The sequence below is a fragment of the Pyxicephalus adspersus genome, chromosome 2 (genome assembly GCF_032062135.1).
Source record: "Pyxicephalus adspersus chromosome 2, UCB_Pads_2.0, whole genome shotgun sequence".
Classification (NCBI taxonomy): Eukaryota; Metazoa; Chordata; class Amphibia; order Anura; family Pyxicephalidae; genus Pyxicephalus; species Pyxicephalus adspersus.
In genome coordinates, this window is record NC_092859.1 from 69406108 (window position 1) to 69416399 (window position 10292).

General features: G+C 34.0%; 1 protein-coding gene across 1 annotated transcript; it reads left to right on the plus strand.

Annotated features, from left to right (window-relative positions):
* Nucleotides 1-218: 218 nt before the first annotated feature.
* Nucleotides 219-7021, plus strand: NKX2-5 (NK2 homeobox 5). The gene is made up of 2 exons (XM_072400943.1): nucleotides 219-708; nucleotides 1884-7021. Exons 1-2 carry the CDS (start codon nucleotides 414-416, stop codon nucleotides 2486-2488), a joined length of 900 nt encoding a protein of 299 aa, XP_072257044.1. The 5' UTR covers nucleotides 219-413; the 3' UTR covers nucleotides 2489-7021.
* Nucleotides 7022-10292: the final 3271 nt, after the last annotated feature.

The following is a 10292-nucleotide window of genomic DNA, read 5'->3' on the forward strand; positions in this document are numbered from 1 at the left end:
GGGCCATGCTGATTGTACGATATATTGACTTCTTACTATGAGTGACATGTTGGCTCACTCTGTGACGTCATAGGTGGCACCTATTGCCCGGCACTGTTTATGTGTCCCATGTGATGGTCGTCGTATATGATGGTGGCGGTGCTGGGTCCAGGCCCCGGTTCCCCAGTGATGGGGCAGCGATCGTCTGTGGCTATGCCTATATTAGGTGAGCTGTATGTGCGGCTATGACGTCAGCGGGGCTCCTGTGACCAATGAAAGAAGGTGGCCCCTCCTCTGTGTGTCTTATGGTCAGGCAGAGCGGAGTGCAGACAGTAGGTGAGGAGTGCAGGCTGCCATGGTGTTTCTGCCATAGGGAGTGTGCCCGATTTGGTGTCACGTCTGGGGAGCCTTCATGACTCTTCTCTCCTGCCATCATGTTTCCTAGTCCGGTGACTTCTACTCCATTCTCTGTCAAAGACATCCTGAACCTGGAGCAGCACCACACCGGCCTGACAGCCATGGACATCTCCCCCAGGCTGGATACCTCTTCCTGTATGCTGGCCAACTTCAAGCAGGAGTCGTACCCAGGCACTCCCTGCCTATCGGAGCTCAGTGAGGACCTGTCCCAGAGGGACACCTCCAAGGGATCTTCACCTTTCCCAGGATCATTCTATGTCAAAAACTACATGGAGATGGAGTCATCCAAGGAGCACAAACAGGACAAAAAAGGTAACCACCTGATTTACCATAATCATAGGGATCGAGTGGGATCAGGCCCAAAGATCGCACAAATAAAGTGATTTACTCCTGTATTGTTCGATATCAGATTCATTGTTGGCAATACGATTCACCCGCCCGGTCTGCAGGAGATCATACATTTAGGCTTGTATTATTGTAATTGTGCTCGCTGGAGAAGTTTATATTAGAAATCAGGTGAAGCCTAGTACAGCCAAAATAAATATTTACACCAGGGATGGACTCATCTCCTAATTTATGTTCTGAAATGTAACACTGGCTAGGGGCCTGTTTATATTATATTTGTTATAGTAATTTTTATTATGTTTTAATATAATTTGATATATAGTTATAAATATTCTTTATATATATATATACATCTACAAACACTCTACATCTATGTAAAGCCCATTTTTATAATATATCATATATTACTAAGATATGCATATAAAGTTTTTTGCATACAAATATGTTTATATACATTTAATTAGTCTATTTTTATTCAATTCTATAGTAAATACTAACAAAATACAGAACTAAAACGGGTAAATGCATGTGTAATGAAATACATAGATCATCTGAGAACCATATATAAAGAGACACCACACAGATGGGTTTATTTTATTTGAGGCGACTATTTAACCTAGCTCAAATTGTAATACAGAAGTAGTAACAGTAAAATACTAAATCGATGTAAATATGTAAATGCTTTATGCATCCTTCTAGCAACATATATAGATGTGTATATATATATATATATATATATATATATATACATCTATATATGTTTTAGTAACAGTTTTGGAAATGTTTTGGAAATGTTGTTACTAAAGCTACATCTATAGCTTTAGTAACAACATTTCCAAAACTGTCACAATAGATTGTTTGAGAAAATAATGTGTGATTTTCTGTGTTTATTTTTAGAGAGATTGTTAGAGAAGAAAATAAAACAAATTAAGTTATAGTTATATATATACTTATTTGATTTAAAAAATACTGTTATAGAAATGTAAATTATGAAAATATATAATGATTGCTGACAATCTTATTAGTTGAGTGCTTGCATTTGCCTTTTGTGGATCATTGTGGTTAATTGATTCTGTAAATGAACTGAGTTAATGGTTTTGGCACCATTTGCTATTTTCAACGTACTTTTTTTTTTTTTGCAGAACTCTGCTCCTTGCAGAAAACATTGGAAAGTGAAAAGAGAGACATGGAGGACCCAGACAGACCAAGGCAGAGAAAGAGAAGGAAGCCCAGAGTTCTGTTCTCCCAGGCCCAGGTCTATGAACTGGAAAGAAGGTTCAAGCAGCAGAAGTACCTGTCAGCTCCAGAGAGAGACCATTTAGCTAATGTGTTAAAGCTCACATCCACCCAGGTGAAAATCTGGTTCCAGAACAGAAGATACAAATGTAAAAGACAAAGACAAGATCAGACTCTTGAAATGGTAGGACTACCACCACCAAGAAGGATAGCTGTCCCGGTTCTGGTGCGAGATGGCAAGCCTTGCTTAGGAGAGTCATCTCCATACAACTCACCATACAATGTCAGCATTAACCCGTACAGTTATAACACTTATCCCCCCTATTCCAACTATAGTAACCCGGCTTGTAATGGCAGCTACAATTGCAGCTACACATCAATGCCAAGTATGCAGCCCACTACGGCCAGCAATAACTTTATGAATTTCAGTGTTGGGGACCTAAACACAGTGCAGACACCCATCCAACAGGCAAACAGTGTCTCTGCACTTCATGGCATTCGAGCCTGGTAGAACTTAATAAAAGGATTCAACTAAGCACTAAAATGGTGGCATGGACTTCAGAGACTTGGAAGAAGCAGAAACCTAATGGAAGAAAATGGCAGATCCTTTCCTGCTGATGCGAATTTAGGATAATGTGATTTATTAAAGGACTATGTGGTATGCAGGACAGGACCAGCCAACGGACGATTCACACATCAAGGAGAGTTTTTTTTCTATGTTGTGTAGAGATCACTTCTAGTATCACCAAGCAGTTGCAGATAATCCAGGTGTGCCCTTTAGTTAAAGAGAATCTGTCATGTATATGTTACGATGCCGGTGTTTTAAAAAAGACTGAAATGATGCAGAAATCAGTATTTAATTGTCCAGTTTTTATGTTTCTGTTGCTTAAACACCGGTAGTGAAGGGTACCTTTTACCAAAATTTGCATTGTACGATGTATCAGCAGCATGTGGAGGGGGACCTCCTGAAATGGCTCTGCGCCTAGATGCTGCTGAAATTATTTAAACTCGATTTAGGTGGAATTTTAGCTGTGTAAAATTAACCCAGATACTAAAAACCTCTGCAAAACATCTGTATAAATGTTCTTCTTTAGGTGACAGATTCCCTTTAAACAGATATAATCAGAAGGTTCCACCATTTTCTCTCTCTTTCTTGCCAAGTTGTTCAAGTTTTGACTACTACTGGGCAGATGTTTTAAGTGTACAAATAAATAAACTCCTGGGAGTTTTTCTTCATAGCTCTTTTTTAAAGCAAATTTTAATTTAGGCAGCCATATTCAGCCAAGAAAGACTAAATGCAATAAAACAGGGAAAAAAATTTGTTACATTTTTTGCTTATAATAAATTGACTGCAATACTTGAGCCACTCAGTTCCACGTGTGTATTTTGGGAGCCAACAGTGTGCTTTATTGAGGACTGAACAGCGGGTCTGTTAGTCTGTGGCTGTTGGCATCACCCAATTTGTCTTCTCGGAGGATATACTGCAAAATTTTCCATAATAGGCTAGCAAAATATACAAAAAGGTATGGGCATTTTACTACAGGAATACAATTTGTGAGCCAGTAATATGCAGATGAATTGAAAAAAAGTAGAATTTCCTTTGCATATTATTAGGAGATTAATGTGGCTACAGCTAAAAATGTTATTCCTTTAGTAAAGCAACCAATTAAAGTGTTACTGTAAGTGGCCTTATTATAATTAACTATTTTTAAGTTATTTTATGCTTTATTTAACCCCCAGCAATAGCTCAAGGTTTTATTGGACAAAGTGTCATGAAGCAACGTTGTGATTATTTTTTACAATACATATATTAGAATGTTTTTTTTTTTTTGATTTGTGTTTTTTTATTTTACAAAATAGTGTGAAATGTTTTTGCCAATATCCAAGCTAACTATGTGGCACATTTATGAAAGCCGTGATTATCTACTGCAACTCAATTTCCACATTATTTCCGTTTCTTGTGGTTTTCATCTATTTATTTAATGAACCTTTATATTTCATGGGTATAAACTTCCAGTGTTTGAATGAAGAGCTATTGAGTTTTAGGGAACCACTCATGTGAATTTGGACTTGTATAAACCGCTATACACGTTTTTTTTGTAAGATTACATTTAACCACATATAATATATGTGAATGCTACCATTAGTTTAAATAACACAATATATATAAAGGTAATTTTCAGGATGAGTCCAATGAAATTTGAAAATTACAGTCAAATGGCCAAAAATAAGGATCATAATCGTTGTGCAAAGGTTTGTTATTTTAGCCTATTGTCTAGGAAACTTTTTAAAAATTTTTGTTTCACAAGTTTCACCCCAATCTTTAGTTTTCATTTCAATTGATTAACAACCTCTGAAATTGCAACCACTGACATTTTTTGTGACTTGCATTTTTCACACTTAACAGCTCCTCTATAATAATATAATAATATAATATAATATAATAATAAATTTGTGGATTTCTCTATATTTTGGATAGCAGTTGATAGAGGACAAATCACCGCTTTTAAATGTGTCACACACTGTTCTTCATTTGCAATAGTAAATGGAAGAGACTTAAAAAAAAGCACTGGGGGTCGGCTATATAAAAACAATATAGATTGTGTACATTTCTTATTTTATACACTTTTAGAATTCAACAAAGGAAAATGGGAATAATAGTCATGTCTAATATTATTTACCAAGCTTGGTTTGCTGGATGCGGATGGTACTTTTTAATTTTCATAATAAAGATTTTTAATTGTATAATTGAAACAAACATCTGGTTGATGATCAAAGTACTTACTGATAATTGGATTTCTTAGCAAGTTTTATTGCTATAAAGCTTTCATCGGAGATTGTTTTTATTTATTGAAGTGGGTTACATTTCCCTTAACTCAATTTTATTTAGAACACTTACTAATCTGCACAAATTACCTGGGGTTTGTAGATCTGTTTTTGCTCCTCAAGCTCAATGGAAAAATTATTAAACAAAAATAAATAACTTTTTGAGACCTGCCTGGGTATATCAAGTGTAGACATATTTATAAAAGTTTAATATTATTGACACCTTTAGTAAACCAAACCAGAGAAAAACAGAGATAAGGTTGGTTTGAGCATCAGTTGGTCCACATAAAGAATTTAAATATCAATTGTTAAAAATTTGCCAATTTTTTACATAGGAATATTATTTATAAATTTTTTTTGCAAATTGTTCTGCATAAGAATCAAAATATCATTGTTGTTCAAATTGTTAGTATTTACTGTTACCACAATTGATGGATAAGTAAGTGATACAGACCTTTTACTAAACAAAGTGTAAATAGTAAGAAATAAGGAAAAAAAATAAATACATAAATATATGTTGTTTTTTAAATTTTCTTTGCAAAAGATTGCATATTTAATGTTAACACAGATTTACCATAATTGCTAAAATTCAGTTAGAAAAGTGAATATTCTAAATTGAAGAGCCTCCATGTCTGTAGTAAGTCAACCTCAACTAATTTTTTTGGAACGTTGGTAAATATTCGTTGGTATATATATATGGTTGATAGCTAATCATTCATTTGTGGAAAATTACAAAGTTTTCACCAAGCATGTATATATAACAAAAGCAAAAAGACAAAAAGACAATGCTGTATTTTTTATTTTAAAGGATAGACCAGTAGAAAAATAGATAGAAAGATAGATAAATAATGTGTGGGAAGCTGAATGCAAACAACTATTAGTGTCAGTAATGTAAATATACTTTTTCACAAATATTGGGTTGAAGTATGTAAAGTGTGCTATAAGAAAAATTACTTGTTACCCAATGGAACTCATCAAAAAAAAACTCTGATTCTAAATGATTGCTACAAAAGACAAAGAGAACATTTCTAGGTAACACGTTTTTAACAAGATCAATAGAGTAATAAAAAAATTACAGAAACATGAAATGTTAATTTTGTGTGTGACAAGTTAAGTCTCACACACATCCATGAACAGTTAGTGACATGATGCCTCATAATATGTTGGTGCTACAAAAATGCATGGTAAAAAAAATAAAAAAAGATAGTAATTATATATATATATATATATATATATATATATATACCAGACTTACTTTTTTGAAAGAAAATCTATCATATGTAAAGCTAGATCCTGGTACAATTCATCACCTTTACCTCACTATTTATAAGAAATGTATTTTTTGCAGACTGGACACCCATTCAGGCAAATAAAAATGGCAATAAATATGTGTTAAGTTTATCATTTGATTAGTTAGATTTTATCTCAAGTATGCAGAGAACAGGAAACAACGCAAAAATCTGAAAATCGTTTTTTTTTTTTTACTTGCCAATTTGTGCCAATGTCTTCTAATAAACACTTTATTTTTTAAATGCAATAGTTTCAACACTGCAGAAGGTACTTAAGTGCAGAGCATGGTGCCTAGATGCTGCATGAATTAATATTATTTTCATGTATTTATATAGCACCAATATATTACATAGCGCATTAAAAATCCAATAGTTATGTTACTAGTTGTCCCTCAAAGCAGCTCAAAATCTGTATAATCAGCATGGACTAGCTTTACAATAAAACAAATGATAACATAAAAATCAAAAGATGTAGTTGGTAAAATGTTTAAAAGATTTTAAAAACTACAATCATTTAAGTAAAATGTACTCTTAACAGGTCATATTCTTGCCTATTTTGGCTTGGCATACAGAAAAACAAATTGCAGAATCTCAGTAATTTATAAGAGTGTAGAGTATGTACTTTATGAACTAGAGACATCGGAAATGTGACCCATGACCTACTCTGATCTCCACTATCAGAGGTCAACTGCCCACAGTACAACCTGTTCTTCAAGTTTTCTTTGTTTTTGTAATGGGGCATTCACTTCTTCTGTTGCCTGTGATACTATTGTGTTTTAGTTAATTTTTTTGCCAAATTCTCAGATTAAACTACAGAATTTAGCTATCTACGTTTTCGTACAAGCCTATTATCCAAGAATCAAAACCTTTTATTAGTGTACCATCTGTAACTTTTAAAAGATGCCATATGATTATTTGCTACAGGTAAATTACCGCTTTTGCCATTTTTCTTTGTACTGAATTATTGAATAAGCAATCTAATATTTTTTGTTTTATTTGAATGTCAAAGCTGCTCAAAGGTCGTTGTTAAATTAGAAAGTAACTTCCTGCTGGATATTGAGTAAATGTCTGATTTTCAATTCTTCATAATAAAGAAAAAAAAAACAATGTTTGACTAATCCAAGGGTTTGTTTTTATTTTGTTAGATTAGATACAGAGCAATTTGATTTTCCAAATGAAATTGATAGGCACTTGAAAACAGGAGTTCAAAAAGTACAGAGCGATCTTCCCAGCAAGACGGTGCTGACATGATAGAGAGGTGTTAAACATAGAAAAAATCCAGGACAAGTAGCTCTCAAAAATAGATCCAATGCAAGGACTCTGCTAAATAGATGAAAACTTTGCTGCACTTTACAAGATGCAATTTTGTCTTTAGTTTCAAACTGCATATAGAAGGAAACTGTTACTTCACTTACAACAATGGACCCAAGACATAAAAGAAGTAGCTTTTCTGATGTCTTGTATAAGATTCAAAGTGACACATAAAGGTCAGGGGTCTTCTAAGGCCCATGCACATTAATGCAGTGAAAAACCTCCGCCATAACTGATCCTTATCTTTGTGTATCTCCTTGGGGCAGGAAAAGGCATCTTTGCAAGAATCCTTTCCACTACTGCTCATTGTCTGTATGCTGAATCTGCAGCCTGTCCAAGATCCTTTTTTTTTCTATACCTACTTTTCATATGCTTGCATAATAAAATGCAGTATCTTCTCTTTGAAAAGTTAACAAACACTTAATAAACCACCCCCAGCTGTGGGTATAATAAAGACTCCTATTAAATTCACATGAATTTACTAATTAAATACTTACACATTATATAATAAATTTTATCTATCCTCTTGTATTTCCCATATTCCCAACCAGGCTGTACCCTAATGCAGAGTAGAGCTTGCTGATTGGAGAAGAAAGCATGGAGATCACTGCCAAATGTGCTTCTGTTCCTCATTATCCATTGACAGCCCAGACTGAACTGTATTGATTTAAAGCTGACTTAAGTTGAGAGCCACTGTGAGGTCTTAATATAGTGCCTAACATGGATATCGGCATATAAAAAATAGCTAATAATTTGGCAAATAAAACCATTCACATACATCTGTTTTGAGTATGTATTTGGGTATTTGCCCATACCCATCCAGAGGTAATTGAACATTAGTAATAATGTATAGACCAATATTTTTTATCTATGAATCATACAACACTGGAAAAAATAGGTATAAAATATATGAATATAGGTATCATTATATGTTTGAAGGTAAGCTGGGTTTACTGGGCCAGTGGCACTGTGAGGCTATAGTCACACTTGGCCATGTTACCATATATGCTGTTGTGTCTATTTGTAACACACATTAATTCATGCATTGTGTTTATCCTGAGTCAATGTTTTCTATATCTGGAGAAATTAAAATATTTAGGATTTTAATTTAATAAATGAACATGGATTTTGCACTCCAAATAAAATGTTCAATAGAATGGTGAATGATATTTACTATGTTCACTTAAGTTATTCAATAACGTACAAGCAAAAATAACACACTCTGTTTTCTGCAAGCACTCCCTCCATGATATATTATAAAGGAATTAATTTACCAAAGAATTACAAATCACACTTAGCAAAGTGATTGTTGAGGTGGCAGAGAATGTTGACTTAGTTTAGTGAATATGATTAAGCTGTCTTCAAACATCCAGTTTGGTGCAAACCAAATTTTCAGCTCCTTTGCACATTAGCAGGTACTCAAAGTGAACAATTTAGAGTTTTTAGAGTGACCTATCCTGCAATAGGAGACATGCAGGTGGCAAGTTATACACTAGATATATATGGCAAGTTATACACTAGATATATACCCATCTCTCAAATCTCTGTTTACATAGCTTTATACTAAGAATGGAAATTCCATCATTTGCCATAAGTGTTAACATGTCCTTGAGTACCTGTGGGCTGTTGGTCTCATTGTAGGTTGCACATGCTCTGAAATGGGGTCCTTAAACTTTACTAAGTCATCAACGTAGGAAATACACTACTGCCTCTTGAGTATGAGTAAAATGTGGTTAGCTATAGTTGGAAAAGCACCAGGGCTATTTTCACAACAGGTCCAGCGTTACACTGAGGTGGTTTACTAAAGATATAGTGAATGCTTACTTACCTTAGTGAATACAAATATTATGTGTTCATCTGAATATTTAATCCTTTGCAGGAGAATTTTAAAAAATGAATCTTGCTGTGCATATAACTGGGTAATTGAAGTGATCACGGCTTAAGATATTGAAGGCTCTGATTCTTTAGTTAACCAATAACATTTTAGGTAGAAAATATTTTGTTTTATTTATTTTACACTGATAACATTAAAATCTTGCACATAATTTGGGGCTACTTTAACATGTTTGCAAAGTATTTTTTTTTAATGAAATCTGTGTCTAGAGATATATTAATCATGAAAATTGAGGACAGTTCTTAATTGCCATTTTTACTGTCCTCGTATCTAATTTCAGGACAGTCGTAAAACAGTTACTACAAGACCAGGCGGTAGTGTACTGATCTATATTAGAGGTGATAATTAGGACCATCTCAGCTGATAGTTTGATGTCTCAGGACGCACAGAGTGCAGAATGACCTTCAATAACTACACGCTAAGGACAGTCAATGTGCAACCAAGGTTGTGTGCAGCAATTATAGGCATGCCTACAGGTAGTACAACACAAGCGAAAATTTACACAAATATATAAATCAATTAATTATACAATATATTATAATTATATCCTAATGATTACCAATTACCACTTAACGTGTGGTAGATGTTACTACAAAATTAGGGTAAATTAGGTCAAGCACAGCTTATTTTTTTTGTTCTTTCCTACATGTGTCCTTTATTGGTTGGTGCTCCCTCCCCTTTATATTGAAAAATTGGTTTACAGCTAGAAATGTGTTGCTTTTAGAATTGTTAACCACATATACAGATGTTTTGTCATTGTGCCTTTGTTATACTGTTATAATACCAACTTTATTGAGGAGTTTGGCAAAAAGTGAGACAAATCTCCCTAATAGGACAATAATGACAGCAATAAAAATGATTGACCTTGGAAAGCTATAAAAAAAACAGTTGTAGGTAACTTTGATTGCCTACAAACCAATTTAGTAAATTTTCAAAGCACTGCAGGAACCTCAAAGAGTGATCAGGTGACTAGAATGACAGTTGTCAAGCTTTGG

Excerpts from the sequence above, each read along its gene's own strand:
- NKX2-5 (XM_072400943.1), top strand. The coding sequence starts at position 414 with ATGTTTCCTAGTCCGGTGACTTCTACTCCATTCTCTGTCAAAGACATC. Across the intron at positions 709-1,883 it reads GCACAAACAGGACAAAAAAG|AACTCTGCTCCTTGCAGAAA; the intron begins GTAACCACCTGA and ends TTTTTTTTGCAG.